This window comes from Ambystoma mexicanum, chromosome 5q, assembly GCF_040938575.1.
Source record: "Ambystoma mexicanum isolate Mex_15411 chromosome 5q, UKY_AmexF1_1, whole genome shotgun sequence".
Classification (NCBI taxonomy): Eukaryota; Metazoa; Chordata; class Amphibia; order Caudata; family Ambystomatidae; genus Ambystoma; species Ambystoma mexicanum.
This window is the reverse complement of record NC_090933.1, coordinates 39,925,399-39,948,596: the sequence shown is the minus strand read 5'-3', so window position 1 is coordinate 39,948,596 and position 23,198 is coordinate 39,925,399. Positions and strand designations below refer to the sequence as shown.

The window sequence follows — 23,198 nt, the reverse complement described above, 5'->3', positions numbered from 1 at the left end:
GCATGACTAAGGGAGCAGGAAAGAAGCAATGCCCGATCAGCATGTTTACGAAAACCCTGTCAAAACAGCTGGGGGATCCACCTGAGCAGGAGCCCTCCAACTCGACAACCTCTGATCCTATAGACTCTCAGAAAATGATGGAATACATCTGGGAGGGCTTCACCACGCTCCATAGTAAACTGGATGATCTGAATGGCACCATATCCTCTATTAAAGCCCATATGGAGAGAACTGATGGCTGAGCGGCTGAGATCGAGACGAGAGTGAGTGCCACTGAGGACGACCTAGGCTCCCTCCGTGCGGAGGTCTCCTTCCTCTTTAGCCGAGTCCTCGAGGTTGAAAAGAAGAATGAAGACTTGGAATCCCGCTCGAGGCGAAACAACCTCTGCATTATCGGTGTTCCCGAAGAAGACGTTAATGAGCCAATGGAGGACTATGTTGAACGCACACTGTTGTCACTTCTCGACTCTCCAAAACTTTCCCCGCAGTTTTCTATAGAAAGGGCCCATCGCTCCCTGACAGCTAAACCTAAATCGGGCGCACACCCACATCCCATCATAGCCAGGGTCCTGAATTTCCGAAATTGTGACTCCCTGCTCATGGCTGCAAGAGCTAAGGGCGAACTGTTAATGGGAGGCGCCAGAATTCACTTGTACCCCGATTTCTCAGTGGCTGCAACGGGAACGCAAGACCTTCCTGGCGGTAAAGAGGAGACTGAGAGACCATGGAGTTAAATACTCCATGCTATACTCCGCTAAACTCCAACCAGATGTTCTTCTTCACAATACTAGAGGAGGCCTCCAGATTCATAGATGAACACTTTCCTGGCTAAGCATCTCTCTACGCCACTTATTCACAACTGCTACGCCCCTCTGTTGAGGGGTTACCAAAACGAGTCATCGTTGTTTATCAGTAACCTCTGAGTCTATTCCTCTCAATTATGAACACATTGGTTCACCATTGTGCGACCGTGCCATGCCCATTCGCAAAAATCCTTTCCAAGTTACGCATGCTGTTATTGCTGGCACCATGTTCATCCTTAAATTGCCCCCTGGTTCGGAGCATCGCCACCAGGCCGGTTCACAGGCCCCCCGGCGTTGATGCCTTTGGTTTGGATTTGGTTAATGGGATATGGGGTTATCATTCCTCTGTTTGGGGGAGGTTTGTGAGTGGAGTTGGGGTTTGTTGGGTGTTATGTTGTAAAAGGCTTGTCGTTCGCAGAGGAGGTTGAGTGCGAGGCAGTGTTGCACCGACGGTACTACAAAGCTGCTAGACTGATCCTTCAACCACTGGGATCACCACACTGACAGTCACTGATCCTCAACGAATATTTGTACACTGTTAACCGAAGATAACTTAACTTTTATGAGTTGGAATGTGCAGGGTTTGGGTAATTATAAGAAAATGAGACAACTCCAACTTCAAGTAGAACGTCACAGGGTCAAAATCCTTTTTCTGCAGGAGACACATGCTTGTACTGAACACTGTGGAAAAATTCACCAAAATGTGGGGCCCCCAAAGATACGCTACTAATTACTCTACCCAAAGCCGTGGGGTCATGACCCTAATTCACAAAAGCCTCAAGTTTGATTCCATATCCTCACAGATCGACCCCCAGGGCAGATATGTGCTACTCCATGGCACCCTCCAGAACAGGGAGGTGGTCCTCCTAAATGTCTACGGCCCCAACATCGAAGATCCGGAATTTGATTTACACCTCACGTACCTCCTTGACAGCTTCCCTCTAATACCGATTCTCTGGGGGGGTGACTTTAATACAATTTTTGTCGTGGACCTCGACAGATCCGGCTCCAGACCCCGCCAACTCACCAAAGCAGCCTACGCTACACTGTCGTCTCTCCCCCGGCTTGCACTGGTCGATGCATGGAGGCTTCTTTACTCCGACTCCCTCTCCTATTCCTTCTATTCCTCCGTACATGACTCCTACTCCCGAATCGCTAGATGGCTAGTGTCTGACATACTGATAAAGAACGTGGCTCACCTAATGATCCTTCCCAAAACCCTTTCTGACCATTCACCAGTGACTATCACCCTTTGCTGGGGCCCAGACAGCGATTGGACTAGACTCTGGAGAATGAAACCTCACTCCCTCCTCGATCCTGTATTTAGCTCCTAGTTGGAGACGGCCATCGAAGAGTTCTTTGAAATAAACACTGATTCGGTATCCTCGTCGGCCACCCTATGGCAATCTTTTTAAAGCTTATATCAGGGGCATAGCACTCTCGAAGGAAAATGGCATCCTTAAAACAATTCGCAAGGATATCGCAAAAAGTGAGTCCACACTATCAGCTCTGGAAGCCCAATGCTCCTTGCACCAAACCTCGGCAACCCTGGCATCCATAGGTGCGGAACTCGACATGTTTCGGTCACTGGCGGATCGGGAGCTGAAATTCTTGGACAATCCTGGCCTTGCGTGGAAATATGGAGAAGGCGAACGTTCAGGCCACTTCCTGGCTAGGCTTCTCCAACGTGAGCTTCGCGCCCCACACATTCCCGGGGTGGAAAGGCCCGACGGCTCCCTAGCCACCTCATCACATGATATCAACTCCGAATTCCTCTCCTACTATGAAACCCTATATGCCAATGCAGACAGTGCCCCGATACCGGAGATTGACTCCTACCTTGATGCCCTCCCCCTCTCGATACTCTCCCCTGAAACCATCGGCTCTCTTGACTCTCCATTTACCCCTGAAGATTTCTCAGACGCCATAGACTCACTCTCCCCAGGGAAATCCCCAGGCTCAGATGGCATCCCAATTGAATTCCATAAACGCTACAAATCACTCCTACTGCCCCGTCTAATAGCCCTCTGGGAGGAATCAATGGAGGCAGGCAAATTCCCCCCTTCTCTCCGTGAAGCCACAATAACTGTTTTACTCAAACCTGGCAAGCCCCCCACACAATGTGGATCGTATCGTCCACTTTCACTCATTAACTGCGACGTCAAAATTTACGCCAAACTATTAGCACTACGCCTAGCCCCCTACATGCCCCACATTAATCACCCGACCAAGCTGACTTTATTCCAGGTCGCTCCACCTCCTTGAATCTGAGGCGCCTCTTCAATATAATTAGCAGGATGCACCAAATACTCATGCAGTAGCCACCAAACTTGATATGCAAAAAGCGTTCGACTCTGAGAACTCGCCAGAGGTAATTCCATGACACAAAGTGCAAATTCGGCCCACCTATCTCTCCTGGGTTAGATTGCTATACACCGATCCAGTAGCCAGGGTCCGCACTGAGGACCGATGTCCGCCCCCCCCTCCCCCATGTTCTGTATTGCTAGAGGGACTAGACAGGGCTGCCCATACTCTCCCCTGATCTTGGCAATAGCAATGGAACCATTTGCGGACATGCTACGATAATCCTATGCACATAGGGGCCAATGAACTGTAGGCCAGTCTGATATAGTGTCCTTGTATGCCGACGATGCACTTCTCTTCATCCGCTCACCCTCTTCCAATTTGGCTCCGGTACTGGAAGACGTGATCCACTTCGGACACATTTCCGGACTTAAAGTGAATTGCTCTAAATCCACCCTCTTCCCGTTCAGACTGCACTCGTCCCCCTCCTGATTCCCTGGGATTTGCATAGGCTCAGTCAAAATTCACCTACTTGGGAATAGAAATAGCTTGCCACCCTGACTTGGTCTTTGATGAAAACTACCAAAAATACCTCACGGACCTTGCAACAAAGGCACTGGACGGGAGTAGACTACCGATTTCTCTTGTAGGCAGGATAGGGATACTGAAGATGATAGTGTTGCCCCAACTCCTGTATAGATTCACCAATATCCCTCTATGGCCAGGTGAAGAGTTCTCCCGAACATTGACCCGCACGCTCCACACTTTTTTGTGGCACTCAGGTGCAGTTCGTCTCAAACTTAGTACCTTGTCCACTCCAATGGCAGGAGGCGGTTTTGGTGCTCCTGACTTCCTCAAATACTGGCTGGTGGTGCAAATCCAATTCATGTCACATTGGTTTAATACATTGCACCCCCCTCCACATGTCAGGCTCAAAAAACTGACGGTTAGCTACCGGGACATTCGTTCCCTAGTTATTAAACCCATGCCGATAACCCCTGATTCACTTGACCCGGTGGCTTGCACGTCCATGGCCCTAACCAAAACATGGAAATTACTAGGTACCACCCACCCCTTCCTGGTAACCTCCCACTTTGGAACTTCCTCCCGGAGGTCCCACATGTACCACCGTTCATAGTGCGCCGATGGGCCGAGGCAGGGTATGAGTTGATCCCAGACATCTTTGAACAAGGCAACATCATTGAACGGCCAGACCTCCCACTGTTCCTGAAACGGAGACTGTCTATATGTCTCCAGTACTCGTCTCTTTGGAAAACCCTTAAACGCAAATGCACCACTTTTCCAGCTATACCACCAGATGATCCCGCCATTACGGAGTTAACCTCCCCCACGCCCGCGAGGGGTAAAGTATCCAGACTCTATACCATTATTCAAACTAGATCCACCCCTGTGTTTACCAAATTGAAACACGCATGGGAAAATTACCTCGGGTTGGAAATGACCGACGAACGCTGGGCCCATATGTGCGCACGCATACACTGCGTATCCTTCAACTCTCGTTTCAAATTAATTCAGTTTAAGGTACTCGACATATATCACTACACCCCGAACAGACTTCATCACATACTTAAAGACCACTCCCCAAGATGTCCCAGATGTGGCCATGATACTGCGGACTATATTCACATGATCTGGTCCTGTCCCCGCCTTGCCCAGTTCTGGAGTTCGGTGTGCTCTACCATGTCAAACATCCTTGACTTCCCTGTCACTCCATCCCCAATGAGGTGTCTCTTCCATGACTTTCCTGAACTCTGCCGATATTCCAAAAAACTGGCCGGCCTCTGCATGCTAATCGCAGTATGGTCCATCCTACTCTGCTGGCTTCGACCTACATCACCCACTCATGCGCAGTGGCTTAGAACGATCACTTGGGCCTCAGACACCGAAGAATCCTGGACCCTACTACAGCCAACTCATTCGAGACCCAGAGACATTTGGCTCAAATTCCGATCCTATGTGTGCCATGGATACTTCGTCAGAGTCTGCATCTCCAGCCCCTTGCCCTCCTCCTCCCTGTCCCCCCTCCTGAACTACTGCCCCCCCAGTCCCGCACCCACTCTGTACATACATCCCAAATGCATAATCAAGTTGTAAGCTAACTCTGTGTACCCGTATTATCTATACTGTTGCTGCATTGTACTGCCTTGTATGTTGCTCACCTGTTCCTGTGCTGCCAAGCTAAATAAATATCACTCGGATATTTCATATATATGCTGTAACATTATCTGAATATAGCTGCTATTGTGAATCCTGCTACACTCCTAGAAAACTGCTTCCAGAGACTCCATGGCCAACACAGAGATCAGTAGGGATAAAGGGCTGTTCTTTCTAACGCCCCATTGAATCAACCAGCAATCTGATATCTGATTTATACATTTTAAATCCAGCATCTGGTTGACCATAGAAAAAGTTGACTCAAATTGTTGGCATGTCCAAACCTTTCTAACACCTCTACATTCACCTCTCGTCTCCCCTCACTCATTTCCCTACCTAGACCCCTCTCTTCTCGCCCTCACTAAACCCCTGTCTGCTTCTTTGTTTCATGATTTTACACACTCACCCCACTGGTCTCTCCCCACTACCTTCTTCTTTCTCTGTCCACCCTCCCCACTACTAATCCTACTATCGCCTTTCACTGCCTCCCCCACTTCCCAATCACACACCCTCCATCGCTTAATCTCACTCTCACACCCTCTCTAAACCCCCTACACGTATCCCCCTTTCTCTGCTACCTTTCTTTCACTCACCTTTTACACCCCCCGACCACACTGCACTCTACTGGGAACACTCACTTCTACATACAATACCTTCCCTTCACTCACTCGGAACACTGCCACGCCACCTTGTCTCTTGATCCAACAATGCTTCAGCTGAACACCATTATCACCTCTGTGCTGGCAGAACTATGTGATCACTGCATATTTATTTACTTTGTATCCCAAAATGTCAAATGTTGTGCTCCATTTCACTGCATATATGTGCAAGGAGAGACCCCTGCAGTACTCCCACCATACTCCCCCACATTTATTATGAACTTGACCCATCCCCCAAAAGGGGCTTTAAAAATTCGACATTTTGGGATGCGCACTGACTGGGTGATACAGTGCTGGCTGGGCTTTTATAGCCCAGCCTCTCCTCTTCTAACCCAATTCATGGCTGCCACTGGCCCCTCTGGTCACATGCTCCCCTTGGCCAATCTCTGTTCAAGCCATCCCTGGAAGACCTCAAAATGGCTTTTTAGCCCCACCTGTCATGAACAGTCGGACACACCCCTTCTGGACCTCTTGGTCCTTGACACATCGGGGCTTACACTCCGTGGTACTTCCAACATGGCCGTTAAGCACCAAACGCTGCCTCCTAGCCTTTACGTCCGATGCAGCACGTCCTATAAAGTAGCCACGCCCCGCGCATCTCAACGCTACTGATTGCTGTGGCTGGACGTGTGCTCCGTAGTTCGCCTTCGCGGAACTCTGTTGTTTCCTGGTTCTCGGACCCTCCGCTTTCTCCTACTATTCTCCTTCCTTCTTATCCTGCTTTCTTCCCGGACTTCGTGTACCCGCCTCCGAGTACACTTCTTCGTATCCTGGACTTACTGGAAGTTTCCTATTGATCCCGGACATAGACGTTGAATGAACGCTGGAAGCCAAAGACTAAGTTGTGCGTCTCGTAACTTGGACGTACCTCTGATTCCAGACGATGTCCATGTTGGGGAAGCCAGACTGCAGTTCAGGGAAACCAGTAGAGATGATGGCACAAGGAAGTAGCCTCAATCTAGTCCTGAGGGCACAGGAATGGACGAGGACCACCCCCCGATGCCACAGACCTTCTCCCTGTAGTAGATTGATGTCCGGAAGAAGCAAACACAGGCAGGACTGGCTCAAGATGGTCTAGAAGTCCAAAGAGATGTGAAGCTCTGGTTGTGGACCCCATGAGGAGTGCTCAGAGTATTGCAGTGAAGGAATTGACACTCACAGTTCAAAAGGATTCCAAGGGACAGTCAAAATGCTGGCTGAAGAATGCAGGATTGCCAAGGAAACGGAAGAGTCCAGGCCAAGGCGAGTCCAAGTGAAGCTGAGGCTCAAAGAGGCAAGCAAGCAGACTGGTACCCCAGCAAGACAGCTAGACAGGGATTCCAAGAAGGAGAATCCAAGGACCCTCGGGGAACCCCAGGAGGAGGAGGATCCAGGGAAACAGGGAAAAGGGGAAACGGGCAGGTAAGCAGGAAGACCAGGCAGGGAAGCAGGGAGACCAGGCAAGGAAGCTCCCCACTAGAGACTAGAACCAGGCAGGGGGAAAACGGGGAACCCAGACCCAGCAACTAGGAGGCAAAAATAGAGCGAGAACAGGATCCAACTGGAGCCGAAAAAGGGGCAGCGAAACAACTGTGGGTCAGGAACGAACCGCGTTAAGACGCGATTCGTTCCCGAACCCGACCGCTATTTACAGCCGCGGCATAAAGCCGAGGCTTGGAGCGCGGTGGGTTCCACGCATGCGCCGCGGTCCTGCCGGGGCGAGAACGAGGCTTGGAACACAAGCCATCTGTCGCCTTGGTCCGCGGCACACGCATGCACCAGTAGACGGAACCAGACAGCAGGCTCGGACGTCGGGCAATCCCCCTCCCGATTATCTGATACCTGGAATAGAGCTGCCAAGGGAAGTGGCGACCCGCAGCCTTCCAGGTACGTGTCCTAACAAAGACGGCCGAGCGGGGTTGTACAAAACCCGAACCGTAAAGAAGAAAACTCCTCCCAAGGATTCCAGCAAGCAGCGAAAACAGGTGAGAAAAGGAGAAACCTGTGACACCACCCCCTTTATAGTCTCCATTTGTAGGGTAGTAGCAATCTGCTTGGGCTGCTCGTTCTTATTGTGACCTTTTTCATGTGCTGGGGCGTATTGCTTCCAATTTGGTTTGAGGAATATTTTTCCCTCACTCCTCTCCTGTTGTCCCTTCTCACTCTGTTTGTTTCCTGTTGTCCCACCATTCCATTCGCCCTGGTCTCCTTTGAGGGTTGGTTGGTCAGGTGTTTGGTGCTCAGGTGTTTGGTGCCTCATCTCTGTAGGGCAGGAAATATCCTAGTCCGTTGCTTGTTTCTTCATTTAATTCCCTTGGTTGCAATCGGGGTTTTCTTGGTTGTGTGCAGGTGCATTCTAGGAGTTGCTGTCATCAAAAGGACAAGAGAACTCTGGCCAGAAAAGAGGCTGGTGGGCATTGTGGAATGGACAGCGGTACCAGCAGACAAACAATCTACACTCTTAGGGGGTAGAGACAAGGGACCTCCAAAATTCTCACCCCGTATTTCGGGTAAATAGGCCCGATCATGACCCTGACTGTCACATATTCCCGCAACTGATTAGTTACAATATCTCAAACTGCAACAAGGCCTTTTCTAGAATCCGATTTAAGCAGAGCCTGCACTTTCATTTTTCAGTACCCGGCCTCTCCTCCTGGTTACATACTCAAACGGAGACCTCTCTGTACGTCTGATGGGCATTCCCTCTGTCAGGGTCTATAGAGCTCTGTGCTTACTGCTAGCATGTGGGACCCCGCTGTGTTTCTTACCATGGACTCGCCACTCGAGTCTTGTCCTTCCATGTTATGTCTCACGGGTCACATGAGTTTGCCTCTAACCTCTCTCAATTCCTGTGATCACTTGCCTCTGCTTCCTGTGTGCCTCACTTGGATAGTCCATGGGGCGTTCTGAAGCCTGGACACTGCATGCACCTGTTCCTCGTTCTGATGGTGAAGAAGCCTCCAGATCTAGATTTCGGGCATCCTCCAAAGCCATAGTGGCATCCACCCAGCACCTCCTTGGACTAGTGACCTGCACCGACAATCGGCCCACTCTCCTCCTCCGCCTTAATCAGGTTACCGTACCCAAACATTGTTTGTGGCACCAGGGGGTGGGTTAGGGCACCATGGTCGGGAGAATCGATGCATCAGGCAGCCATAATGCCTATTCACCCTATTGGTCCACTTTAGTTTTCTGATTGGTGTGTGGAGGGACAGAGGACGGCCTGGGGTTTATACTTGGCAGTGGTGAGAGTGGATTGTACTCTGTTTAATCACGGTTGTCTTCTGTATCCATCCTTAATTACTGGTGTCATAGACCAATTCGCACAAAAGGTGTTTTTTGAATCCTTTATGAAGTACAGTACTGTTGTGGTCGAATACTGCATGTGCATTTCTTTTATCTCCTCCCTTCAAATCGCATATGGTTTATGTAACAGATGGCCTGAATAATTCACCGGACTAGCAAGAAAGTTTTACGCGTTTCATTACAAATTCGTCGGAAAGTGCTGTCTGTAAGCATTTATAGATATGCAGTTTGCTTGGTCAGACAACGGCTGGAAAAAGGGTGTGGAGAAGTGGCGCTCGTTCTCGTTCTCGTTCTCGTTCTCTCTCTCTCGTTCTCTCTCTCTCTCTCTCTCTCTCTCTCTCTCTCTCTCTCTCTCTCTCTCTCTCTCTCTCTCTCTCTCTCTCTCTCTCTCTCTCTCTCTCTCTCTCTCTCTCTCTCTCTCTCTCTCTCTCTCTCTCTCTCTCTCTCCCCCCCCCCCCCCCCCCTCCCTGACACTATAACACGTATCTGTTTTGAGAAACATCTTCAATACTTGAGACATTGTTCTTCGCACAAAGATGGTAAAATTAGGTGGCTTTTGTTTTCTTTGAGGAATGTATTGCTTTTCACTGTCATTTATTATGCATTTGCTTTTATATGTTCAATTTAACCAGGATGTAAATGGATTGTATTTCAACATATCTTCACTGTTGTAGACTATTGCTACAGTGAGTTGGGATTGAAGATATCTGGCCATACTGTACATTTGATATGTATTTTGTCTTCATGTAAATGTTCTACCTTTACAGGTAACTTTCAACTAGTGAAAGAGATTGTCGATGACGATCCAAATCAAGTCAATATCGTTAATGGGGAGGGGGCCTCCCCTTTGATGATTGCTGCCGTGACTGGAAAAATGGACCTGGTGCAGTTTCTTATCGACAGAAATGCAGACATCAACAAGCAAGATAATGTCCATGCCTGGACAGCTCTCATGCAGGCAACATACCATGGGTAAGCTTAGAAATGGTCCTGCAAATGACTGTTTTTCACTGTTTTTATGAATGCATGCTTATGTATTATCTTTAATATTAGATCCTTTGTAGAACAAATGTGCATTAATAAACGTACGCAGTTTACAGATTCAACTTTAAAATTACATCCTAGGCACATAGGAGACCATTCATAAAATGACTCTAAAACAGACTTCATGTCTACACAATTTTGATAGTGTGTAATGCGAAAAGACAATTGCAAGTTAAAAGTAGATGAAGTGGGACAAAGCTAGCCAGAAATTAAAAAGGGAATACTTGGTGACACACCATGTCATAGGTGTTCAGGTGTAGGACAAAGATTAAGGTAGTATTTGTAAATAATTAGAAACAGAATGGAAATTGTTTAAGGCAATCTTCTTCAATATTTTTGTCATCATAAAGATGTATTTAGGTGAATAACACACAATACAACAACACACAGTAAAACAACAATACATAATCAATGATTTGATGCACTAAACATGAATCCCAATACACATCAGAAAACCAAAATAGTACAAGAGTTAAAACATTGTCCTCCTGATGTTGACCCACCATTACAGATATTATACAAAACAAAACATTCTAAAACTCATCCAAATATCTATTTCAAAAATGGTAGCAGGCCTCTCCAGAAAGAACATGGCATGATAACCTGTTCTGAGATGGGAGTTTGCAGCACATGCTTTTTGCTCCCTGTACCTTTCACAGATGGGAAATATCCATTTGCATATCAGTCTTTGTCCCACCCACATGGGCAGTCCAGCTTCACCTCACTGATGAGGTCCAACAAGGCTGAAACACGTGTATGGGGTATTTGGTACCAATACTCTTGTTCAGAAAGGAATTGCCATAGCATTTCAGTGCTGCACTGCCCATGTGGGTGGGACAAAGACTTATATGCAAATGAAGCTTATAAGTCGCTTCTCCAAGCAATGAGTTGGGTATAGATCTTTCTTCAGCTGGGGGCTCCCTCTGGAACAGCCTTCCCGCCTCCCTGAAACTCGAGGAGAACCATCTCCGGTTCCGGAAGCACCTGAAAACCTTCCCCTTTGCTTCTGTTTTCTCTCCTCCTCTCCCCTGCTGAACTCCTGACTGAAACTGCACTGGTCACCTGGCTACCCTCTGATCTCGGCCCAGGTCACCTCCCCCGCCAGTAGCACACCTGCACTGCCTCCCTGGCTACCCCAGCACTTGGGGACTGTTTTTCTGTATCCCTACTAGCCCCCTACCAGCACTTGACACCTGATGTCTGCACTTACCCTTGGCACTTGCCACCATATGGCCCCACTTTTACTTATTTCTTTTATTCTATTTATTTTTTACTGTCGATCCCATGTACTGCACTGCCTCCTTCCCCCATCGCACTTTTCCCCTTCCACTGCACTTGCGCGATCTTAATGTCACCTGGCCTAGTAAGATCATTGTCTCTGTCTTCCATCTGTACCCCCTCCCTTGCCTCGCTGCGCCTTTAGACACTTGTGGTGTATCGGTGCCATATCATATCAAGAGGAAGACCAGGCCCAAGGTAGGTGCTCTGTTCTCCTCTGCACCCTGTAAGGGTGACTCCTTTGCTGGGAAGCCCCAAGCGGGAGGGCCCAACCAGGTGCTAAATCCAGCAAGAAGACAGAGGCTACTCCAGCCACCGGCCTGCAGACCTAGGGGTCGCAAGAGCCTACCGGTCCTACCGCTGAGGGGCCGCAAGGGTCTATTACCGAGCTCAGTCCCGAGGGGCTTTGCCCTAGTTCTGGATCCATATCCGAGCAGGTGCCTGTACGAAGCTCTACCGGCACCATGGCCGAGGGCACTCTGTCTCCCAGGTCTTGACCTGAGGTGCAGGGAAGGTGGCACAGAGCAAGACAAAATGGCCGCCGGGGCAGATAAAATGGCGGCTCACCCCATGCCCTCCCGCACAGAGATCAGGCAGGGGCGTGCGCATCCAGATTGGATTGGACAAAACCTGTTACCTGGTCCATGTCCTATCCCTCCCCCCTGCATTGAAGGTCTGCATCCCCCAGTGTGGCGAGACAAGGTCCACCTAGGACACTGCAGCCTTAGGGTCCGGTCCCTATGCCCTCATGAGTTCCTACGCTGTTAGGTGCCCCTCCTGTTTGCAAGCATAGTTTCTTTGGGAGGTTCCTCACCTTCATGAGATCACCACAGATGGGTACCATTCTCAGGGATGTAATCAGGGACATGCTCCCTTCGGTACAGACCCAAGCTCCTGCCGGGGGTCCAGGCCTTGGGTTCAGCTCAGCCCTTGGCTCCCATGCCCACGGCAGTCACGGCAGCTCAGCCCCCGGCTCAGCTCAGCCCTTTGAGCAGCCCCCGGCACTGCCAGTCAGCACGCCACAGCTGCCCGCACCCAGTACTCCTCCTGCACCCCCAGATCTGCAGGAGACAACTGTGGACACGGACGAGGAGTAAGGTCCAGACACACCATCGTCAGCTAAAGCATTCCATGAGAGGCTGGCGGGTCTGGCTAAGTATCTAGGCAAACCTCAGCCCCAGGCGGAGCAATCTGAGGCGGGGGTACTTACTCTTCGTCCGGCCACGAGAACTGGCATCCCTCTCCAGAAAGATGTGGAATCCCTTGCCAAAAAGGGCTGGGTCAACCCACACTCCATCCAGCCCACCAATAAGCACCTGGACGCTAAATACAGGCAGATGGTAGGGATTTCCCTCTTATTGTTGGTGCACATTCCTGTTATAGCAGCGGCATCGCTATACTCCAAACCGCAGTCCTCCTTAAGTACATCCACTTTGGCACCCCTGGGCAAGGAGGAAAAGCTTTTGGAGGCGTTTGGTAAAAAGATCTACTCAAATGCCACGCTCCACCTCCTTCAGGCCTCTGGTATCTGACTGGTCCCTGCGCCCACCTAAACGGGTTGCTCTTTTCCAGTTGTCGTCCCTGCCTTTCGCCTTAAGATATGTTCAATATCTTGGACTTCTCGAAGTTTACCTTGAAACCCGATACCCTGGAGAAGGTCTGTATTTCCTCCATGATTGCTGGAAGCGATCTTTCCGGTTCAGTGATCATCAGGATCGCATCATCGGCAAATAGACCTATTTTATGCTGTGTCCCTGCCCAGCCTACCCCATGGAACTCCCTGTTCTCCCTAATCCGATGTGCAAAAGGTTCCATCTCCAAGGCATATAGGAGAGGGGAGGGCGGGCAGCCATGCTTTGTTCTTCCCTTTATGGGAAAGGGATCAGTCAGTCCCCCAGTTACCCTTACCTTGGCCCGTGGGTCTCGGTAATTAGCCTGAATCATTTTCCTAAACGTCGGTCCCAGTACACCCGTTGCAATGTTTGCTCCTTCAAGGCTCAGTTGACCCGATCGAACGCCTTCTCGGCGTCTAGCATCATTAGACATGTGTATTGCTCCTCCCCACCTTATCAGTGATATGCAATATTCTTCTTTGTTGTCAAATGTGCTCCTCCCTTTAATGAACCCTGATTGGTCCTGATTCACGAGTCCCGGAAGTATTCCCTCTAGCCTTGCTGCTAGTATCTGCATATAAAATTTAGCCTCAACATTAATCAATGCTATAGGGCGGTACGAGGCGCACTGGTACAGGTCCTTCACTTGCTTCGGGATGAGAGTGATGCCATATTCATTGATTTAGATATTTCCCCTGTCTCTCAGAACCAGTTCAATACCTCGACTAGGGCTTTGGCTAATGAGTCTTTGAACGTGGTATAAAACCCTGTCATTCGTCCATCCTCCCCAGGGCTCTTGTTTCCCTTAAGTCGAGCTATCGCTTTTAGCACATCATCATAGGCTATGGGTTCCTCAAACCGGTCTATTTGCTCCTGTGTGAGGCGCGAACCTTCCGAGCCTTCCAGGTATTTCCCCTGGTTATCTGTCTGAGCTGACCTTTCACATGGGCTAATCATCTGGCCACTTTATTCGTTCCTTGTTCCTTATGCACCCTCTCCAGCTCCCCTATTTCTCCCTCTAGTTTCCTCTCTACTTCCTTCCTTTCCTCTCGCTTCCCCTTTGCGGCCCTTATGAAGTGGTTCTTGATGTGTAGCTTGAATCTGTCCCAACTTTCTCCCAAGTCCTCACTTTCCTCTCCCTTCTTCTCCATGAATTGGATCTCGTTTTCCATTTGCTGCCTCCCCTTGGCGTCTCTTAGGATGCATTCTTCCAGTCTCCATCCTCCCCGTCGCTCGACTCGTGGTTACTCCCTCCCATTCTAGTGAGATCATTGTGTGGTCTGAGATTGTCAAATTGCCAATTGATGTTCTGTTTGTTGTTTGTAGTACCCTTCTAGTTGCCATGATGTAGTCTATTCGGGAGTAAGTCTTGTGGGCGTGTGAGTAGAAGGAGTAATCCCTTTCTTGTGGATGGTATGTCCTCCACACGTCATTCACTCCCTCCTCTTGGAAACTTTTCAGCAGATATTTGGACATTGTTCCTGTTGCGTGACCCCTCATACCGCTCAACCTATCCCACACCAGATCTGCTGCTAAATTTAAGTCCCCCAAGGTAATTATTTCACCCTCTCCAAACTTAATTAATTCCTCAAGAAAATGGACAAGAAATCCTTCCTGCTCCTGGTTTGGGGCGTATACCGAAGCCAGGGTGTACCTCTTAGTATCCCTTTGATGAGCACATATCTCCCCTCTACATCCTGTTTTACCTGGACCTCTTCCATACGTACAGTTCTGTGCAGCAGCATCGCCACCCCTTCCCTTTTCGTCGCTGCCATTGCGTGATATTGCAGTGGAGAGTTCCTACTCCTAAGGCGCACCTCGTCTCCCCTGGCCAAGTGTGTTTCCAGTAGGCATATTTTCTCATCTATTTCCCTCAGGATCGTAACCTTCTTATTAGGGCTGTTCAGTCCCCTTACATTCCATGAAATTAGCTTATATATCCCTCTGTTTTACTAAGTTTCCATTGTTGCCTAGGCACCCCTCTCTCCCTGTCGTTCATTAAACCTTCTCCCTGTAGCTTTCTGCAACTCCCCGAACGTGTTACCCCCTAATTCTAACTGTCCCTGGATCCATTGTCAAGGTTCTCAACGTGGTCCCTGCCGGTGAGCAGTGGATGGTTTCACCCCTCCTTTCCCCCCTCAGTATTACTCATCGGGCTATATTCTAGTCTGTTTATTTTGTAGCAGATACAGTACTCCTTTTAACGTCTTCTTGGTTTTTTTCGTGACCCATCCTTGGGGCCCGGGTCTTGGTTCTCCAAGTTTCTCCCCTGGGTGGCTATTTGTATGGTCTCCTCTTATCTCACCTTGGAGCATCCCTAGGGCTCTTAGACCATCCTCTACCTGGGATACAGTTTCCCCCTTGTTTCCCATGCAGAATTGCAGCTTCATCAGGTATAGCCACCTACATCTATTTTTTCTCTTGGACAGCTCCTCTGTGAGGGACTTGAATAGTCGCCTCCTCGCCAGTGTGGTTTGGGAAAGGTCATTGAACCGTTGAACTTTGCGGGTCCCGATTGCAAATCCTCCCCTTCTTTATTTCTGCCCCAACTAGCTCCGCTTTGTCCTTGTAGTTGTGTATTTTCACCAGAATGGCTTGAGGTCTCGCCCGTGGGTCCATTCGGCAAGTGGCCGCTCTATGTGCTCTTTCAATCCCTATATTTCAAGCTTGCTCTACTTCCATGAGGCTTTCAAACAGTTATCGAATGCAGGCTTCCAAGTCTGGGCCTTCGACTCCCTCCCCCAGGCCTTTGATTTGAATATTGTCCCTTCTGGACCTGTTTTCTAAGTCCTCACATTTCTCCTATAGGGCCTTTATCCTCTCCTCCGCGCCTGTTAAGCCCATTCCTGACCTCCCGCGCCCAGTTCTGTCCAGTGTTCTTCCATTTCCATCACCTTGTCCCCAAGAGAGTCTATCTTTCCTATTGCTTGTAATGGCCTGTGACAGTTCTTCCATTATACTTGCTCCTTCCGCCTTAACTGTCTCTGTGAGCTCCCCTTTAAATTGAGCCAGCGCTGCCAGCAGGTCTTCTTTGGTTCGTGCCATTCTCCCGTTCATACTGTCCGTCAGGTTTCGGAAGTGGAGCTTTGTTTGAATGTGGCACTTGTGGTGCCCTTCCTTTACCCGCTCTTTTTGGTTTATATTCTTCTTCTTCGGACCCATCCGCTTTACTTTATTCCATTCCTGTATTCTCCCTCTCTGCTGCTCCACTATTGTTTGATTCCTTTTTTTAACCTTCCCTCAGCTTCCTTGCGCTTCCCCTTATACTCTCTCCAGTCTGGTTCCTTGCCCATTTGTAGGGGTTGCTCCCCGCTGTGCTCAGTTGTCCCTCCTCTGCTGTCAGGGTCTCCTTGTATCTTCTTTGGGGTTCTCTTTCTGCCAGACTCTATGCCTCAGTCTGGGGTGTAATTTCCATTTCTATCGTCTCCTGTGTCCTGTAGGGGCTTCCCCCTCTCTCCCCTGCAATTCTCGCCCACTGTGATCCCGTTCACTCAAAGGCCTCTGTGAGCTGGGCCCTGTTGGTAACTGCCACAGAGTCTATTCACTCCTCCTCTTACACTCCAGCCCCACAGAGTCTAAGATTGCTCGGGCTGTCAGTCACTTGAATGGGGCCTGGTGTGCTCCTCTGTGCATACTCTGGGCCTTGGGGGTTGTATTTTGGCCCTTTGTTTCCTGAGGTCTCTTGTTCCCTCACTTCACTCGGTGGAGCACTTTCAATTTAGCCCCCTCCCCCCTCCTTGCTCCGTATGCCTGTGGCCCATTGTGTCGTGAATTCTCAGTCCCTTCTACCTGTATTCACCCTTTTCTGCCCAAGCTCCTCCTCAGATGCTTTCTGTGAGCTTCTCTGCTCTGCTCACTCTCAGAACGTTTCGCTGTATATGCCTTCAGCCTGCATCTCGCTGTCTACTATTCCTCTGGTCTGCCTCACCCTGGATTGGCTGTTCGATGTCTCCCCGGGTGCTTTGCCTTCACTCCTTCACTCCTCTGCTGCGCTGCTTCCTCGAACGGCGTTTGGGTGTCCCGTCCGGGTTGAGCACCTTCTCTCTTAACGGATCTCTCTTCCAGATTGGCACCTTCACTGGTCTGGCCCTCTGCGTCTTCACGCCTGGTGGCTCCCTCCTCTCCTGCTGTCTGCTCCTGCCGTACTGCTGGGCTTGACGGTGCTCGACACGGGTGACCTGCGCTGTCCGTATCTTCCTTCTCACTGGAGACTTCGCACCCTCGCAGGCACCTCTCTGGATTCCTCCTGTATGTAGCTGACGAGCCTCCCCGGTCGGGTCTCGGAGCCATGTCACCTCAGCTTGCTTCGCCTCCACTCTCCCAAATCGGCTGGGTCTGCCTGCCATTTTCGGCAAGTGGGAGCCGCGGCTCCGTTGCAGCTGTTTCAGTTGTTTTCATGCTGCCCACTAGGTCGTTATGCTTCACCCCTGCTCACGACTGATTCACCTCGATTCCTGCTGCGTTCTGCTCCATTCGTTGGCATGCCTGATGAGATATTTAGCTCCACGGTTCGACATCCACTCAGCCCGCCATCTTGGGCACACCTCAGAGTTGGGGTTTTTAAGTGTAACAGGGTTTGGGCTCCTAGGGAATTTGCTGGATATGGAGGGGGTCATTGGATTTGGGTAAGGGAAATTCTGTTGGTGGAAGAGACATGTAACAACCTATAAAGGCCCCAGGGACTTCGTCCTTCGTTCCTGGTATAATACCGTGTCTCACCTTGGATATTCTCCCAAACATAACCCGGGGCTCCCCTGCCCAGATGATCCTCCCTCACTCGTCCACTCCAAGGGTTAGGTTCTGAGAGTGCCAACCTGTCCCAGGCCACCTGAATAAGGGATTCTCAAGGTCTACTTGGGAGAATACTGTCGGGTTTCTCACAGCGGGCAGAGCACGGAGAGTACAAGCGAGGTGGGGAACGCTGTGAGGTGATGTCAGCGAACGGGCCGCCATCTTGGAAGTGACGGAGGGAGTCGGCCGCCTGTGCTAAGGACTCCGGATCAACAATGAGGGGTGCGTGCCGACCTGGTGTAGCACTACGGGCTATCTTCGCTCATATTTACCATATATGATGTGTGCCAGAGCCCTTTCAGTGTTCCCTTGATCGTGGTCTGCGTTTTAGGAATGGGGATGCCTTTACCAAGAAGATGGGCTAGTTGCCCGCCCTTAGCAGTAGCAGTGGACTGTATGCATTATCGGATGATGCTGGTGGCAGTGGGCTCATAAGCTTGAGAGCCTTATCGGGTGTCTACATCCCTATAACTAGTTTGTGGAGTGATGATGGATCTATGGTGGTGAAGCCTGTGGGGTGCTTAAGGATACTCTGCGGAGTGAGAGTGGGGAGCCTTATGTAGTGCTTTCTATGCTAAAGAATCATTTCCCCATGCAAGCATGAATGAGTTGGAAGAGTGCCCTTCAACCACTTAGGAAGTTGATGCGGAAATAGCTCTGCAGGTCTGTACCAACTTTGCAGAATGGGAGATCGGGGTGCAACAAATAGTAACAAACCTTTAGTGCTGGAAGAACTGTGGGGTATTTGCCTAGACATAGGTCTGAGGTTGGATGGCATTGACAAGAAGATGGAGATGGAGGAGTGACTTCATGGACTTGAGGCAAATCAAACTTCTGTAGATGTTCTTGAGACTCCGATGGATGTTTTGATATCTGAATTGGAAAGGTGGGGAGAGGATATGCAGTTAAAGATGGATGACTTTGAAAACAGACAGAGGCATATAAATCTTAAATTTTTTGGTAAATTTTTGAGAAAGATGGTGAATCCCTCAATGCTGTTGTAAATTCTGTTCGAGGGATCGTGAACATCCTGTTGGGAGATGAAAAGACAGCTGCTTTGATCATAGTAGGGCTCATAGGGCCGGTTGACAGTGGGGAGAGGCCCTCGCTCTCTACTTGTGAGATGCCCTTATTACTCAGAAAAGTCTGAGATCCACATGAAGGCAAGATCACAAGGGCCCCGTAGATTTTGGTGCCTCCAAGATATTGATATATCGGGATCTTTCTGCATACACACTTGCGAGGCGCAAGTACTGCTCAACTCTCACATGGCTGCGAGGAAATGGGCATGAACTACAGGTGGGGGTTCCTGTTCTCCATCAAATTTTTATTTGAAGGCATAAAGAACTCCTTGATAACGGAAGATGACCTACAGAAAGTTATAGAGATGTTATAGCGGTTATATAGGTAGCGAAGACGCTGCAGGGCGTTGGGACTTTCGAGCGGCAGCAAATATTGACGAACTAAGGAAAGATAAAAGTGTGGGTTAGGAAGTTCAAGAGCTTAAATACTCAATCGCCAGGAAAATTACTTTATGCGTATGCTTCGACTCCTGTGGGGAATATATGAATAAGGCACATGGTCTGCTGAATATTTCAAGGTGGTTCTCTATGATGGGTTTTTGTGGGACCCCATTTGGCAGGAGGGTGGCTTTTAGTTTCAATAAGGGCTGGATTTGGCCTATTCGAAGTTGTTTTAATGCAAGTTTTTGTTTCTGGGAGGCATCCTATCTGATCTAAGTATTGTTGAGTTGTATGGGGTCTGGGGGAAGCGCTGTGTGGTTTGACTCTGGTTAAGGGATGGGGCTGTGCAGAGTCGAACACCTATAGGTAAAGGGTTTGGGGTAGAAGTGGGGTGGGTAGGTATATGGATACATGGGAGGTTTGTATTGTTTTAAGTTTTTATCCGGAAATGGTTCTGCACTTGAGAAATTAGCCATCTATATTGAGTGAGAAATTAGCCATTCATATTGAGAGATGCTGTGTTGTGTGGGGTTTTAAGGAACTTGTTATAGCTTTATGATGAGAGCGATACATGATCTACATTTAACTCTGTGTTAGAGGTTTGAACTTGCCTTCTACGAGCCAGTTGCTTAGGAGATATTTTTACGAGGCTTTGGCTGGATGTGCTATGCATCTATGAAACTCATCTGAGGTTAGGTATCGGGAACCTTCGTCGAGGGACGGTGGCATAGAAAAGGTGTACTTCGCCTCTGCCGATAAAAAGAAGAAAGGAGTCGTAATTTTAATGGGAAGTCGATTGAACTTTGTGATGGATAAGACGCTTCGATCATAAAGGCAGATTTTCTCTTTTTGAAGGAGACCGTGAAAGGAGTTAAGGTAACGATAGGATCAGTTTATTGCCCTAATTCTAGCCAGTTACAATTTTGGGAAAGGGGCGGTCCTTCGTCTACAGTTGTTTGTTGAATGCACAGTGTTGATTGGGTGGTGATTTTTATATTGTGTTAGACCTTGGCAGAGTGGGATCCAAGACGAAGGTTACACTTATCTGTAGGGATTAGGTGAGGGATTCAGAAAACGTTTAGAAACGTCAATATTTGGGTTGGTGGATGCCTAAAAGGCGGTTGAAGTGCCCCCCGACCATTTATGTAGTACTCTGCAGTTCTGGATACCTATTCTAGAATCAATCTGGTCCTGATAGAGCGCTGAGATCCAAGGTAAGGGATGCACATTTGTGTGCTGTTCCATGGTCGGACTACAATTTGGTTCATGTGAAGATAGGGATGCGTGGTGGTGGGAATACCGGAGGGAGGTGGATTCGTCACAATTTTCTCTTGAAGGATGCAGCTGTGGGAGCAGAGTTGGTATTGAAAAGTAAGTAATGTTTTTCAATTAATGATGATGGGATGGTTTCCTTGTCTACCCTTTGGGCTGGGTTTAAGGCCACCATATCTGGACTGTTCATAGGCATTGGGTTGTATCAGAAACGAGTGGAAGCGTAAAGAACTGGATTTAAGAGTTAGAAATCAAACAATTGTAGCCTAGGGGTCAGGGTGTTGAGCCACTTCTTGCTGACACCGTCATGTCAGAGTGGGGAGGGGGAGGATGGTTTTACTGTCCAGTTTTATAAAACCTTTTGCTCTCTTCTAGCCCTGGTGCTGACGAGACTGGTTAATGCTGTTTTGTTAGGGGAAGCCTTGCCAACCCTTGTTCTCCCAACCCTTATTCATGGTGATCAGGTATGATTCACTCGAGGGCAACATGGTTCTGACAACTTTAGGAAGACTTTGAACTTAATATATTTGGCTCAACAAACGCATCAGTGTATTGATACTTTCTCTCGACTTGGAGAAAGCATTTAACAGAGTTCAGTGAGAATTTATGGCCGCTCGTTTTGGGAGATAGGGTTTCGGGATAATTTCAGAAGTATGATACCCTTGCTATATGATGAACTCACTGCTAGGGTGTTCGTGAGTGGACTGGTCTCGGAGCCTTTCCAACTGTACTCTCCTGTCTCCTATGTTTTACGCTCTAGTGATAGAGCACTTGGGGGTGGCTATTAGGGTGAACCTTAACATTCGGGGTATTAAATGTGGTGGTGTGGAGTATAAACTCTCCTTATTTGCTGACGATATCTTGGTGTATGATGGCAGTCAAAATTCACATTTTACTGAGGCTCCTCTTTGTTTCCGGCACACCTGTCTGATCGTTTTTCTTTTTTTAGAAAAATTAACTTTTGGGTCTATAGATTAGTCTGGTCCGGTAAAAATCCAAGGATTAAGTGAAGTACCTATACTTTTCAGAAGGATCATGGGGGATCCGCTTTTACTGATTTCTTGATCTATCATGAGGCTGCCCAACTTGTATTATTACTGCAACATATGCGTGATAGCTTGCACACATGGGGATTCGGGAGTTTCACCCGAAAAAAGTTAGGGATTTTGTATGGTCTCCTGTTAAATCTGTCTCCCCTGAGGTTCCGATGAGACCCTCCTTTGAGGGTATTGTGGGCACTGTGGAAAGATATATCTAGTAACAGGGAGTTCTCTACTTCGCCATCACCTTTAAGCTCTTTATGGGGACCCCCCCCCCTTGATGTGGGTGGGTTGGGGTTGAGATCTACCCAGTCCTGGTCACGTGCGGGCTTGAGATGGTGTCACCTTTTTACAGACAGGGAATTTAAAGAGTATACTGAGGTTCAAGAGATGTTGGGAAAAGGCGATATAACGATGTGTGACTATCTGTCTTGAGGGACATCTTCCGGATCCCAAGTGGAGGACAAATCTTGCAAGAGAGCGCACACCTTTCGTGAAGGTTCTCGATGCGAGTACAACACAGAAGTGTATTGTTTCTAAACTGTATATAATTCTTGTTAATGGTGAATAACGGACCAACAGTCCTTCAAGAGTTATTGGACTTTGTTGTACATCAAGTTATCCCTGATTCTGTTTGTGATAAAATATATAGAATTACCTTTCATGGCAACCTTTCTACCCACTCTATGAAGCATCATTTTAAGTTGCTTCAGGCAGGGCAGAGAGATCCACAGATTATATCTAAGATGTATCTGGGATCCCCCTATATGTTACAGGGTGTGCAGTCGGGTGGGACTCGTGCTCGTATATGGTGGACATGCCCAACCATACAGGTCTTTTGAGCAGAGTTGTTGAGTTGGATAAAGGACCTGATGGGGGGGGATCCCTCTGCGGTTCGATCTTCTGACTGTTTTGATGGGTAATCCAACCAAGGACCGAGGATGAATATCGGTTCCCTGGGATGTGGGAGGCACTTTTGCAGATAGAAAGGCCAGCAGTAGCTCAAAAAAGGAGACAGCAGGTGGTCCCTTTTAAGTTAGATTGGTTGTTAAAGGTGTGGGATGCGTATTTTATAGAATAATTAACGTATATGACGTGCAATGATTTATCAATGTTTAATGAGGAAATGGGGCTATTTTTGATAAATTGGGTGATTTATGAGATAGCTTCGTAGTTTCAAGTGGTCTGGGTTGGGTCTATCCTCTAAGTTAAGCGAATAAGGGTCACGGTAAGTGAGGAATAGGCTGTTACTGTGTCGTGGGAGCACACAGTGCGTTATACATGTATTCCCCTGAAGGGATACTGAATATATTATGACTGTTTTGAAGGCCTCAGCCTCTCATACTAGATCCAAGATGTGGAAAACTGTGTGAAAAATAGGTCAATTGGTCTTGGTTGATTTCTCTTTTTTTGAGGGGGTCACTGTCTGGATTTTTATGTTTTGGATTTTTATGTTTCTCTGTTGTGATTC

At 48.6% G+C, this 23,198-nt stretch overlaps 1 protein-coding gene across 2 annotated transcripts in view; it reads left to right on the top strand.

Annotated features, from left to right (window-relative positions):
- Positions 1 to 23,198, top strand: part of ANKS6 (ankyrin repeat and sterile alpha motif domain containing 6) — a 934,279-nt gene that overhangs the window by 233,996 nt on the left and 677,085 nt on the right. For both annotated transcript variants that reach the window (XM_069620475.1, XM_069620476.1), the window contains exon 4: positions 9,994 to 10,198. In XM_069620475.1, coding sequence (XP_069476576.1) covers positions 9,994 to 10,198 — 205 coding nt within the window. The remainder of the gene's footprint in view (positions 1 to 9,993; positions 10,199 to 23,198) is intronic.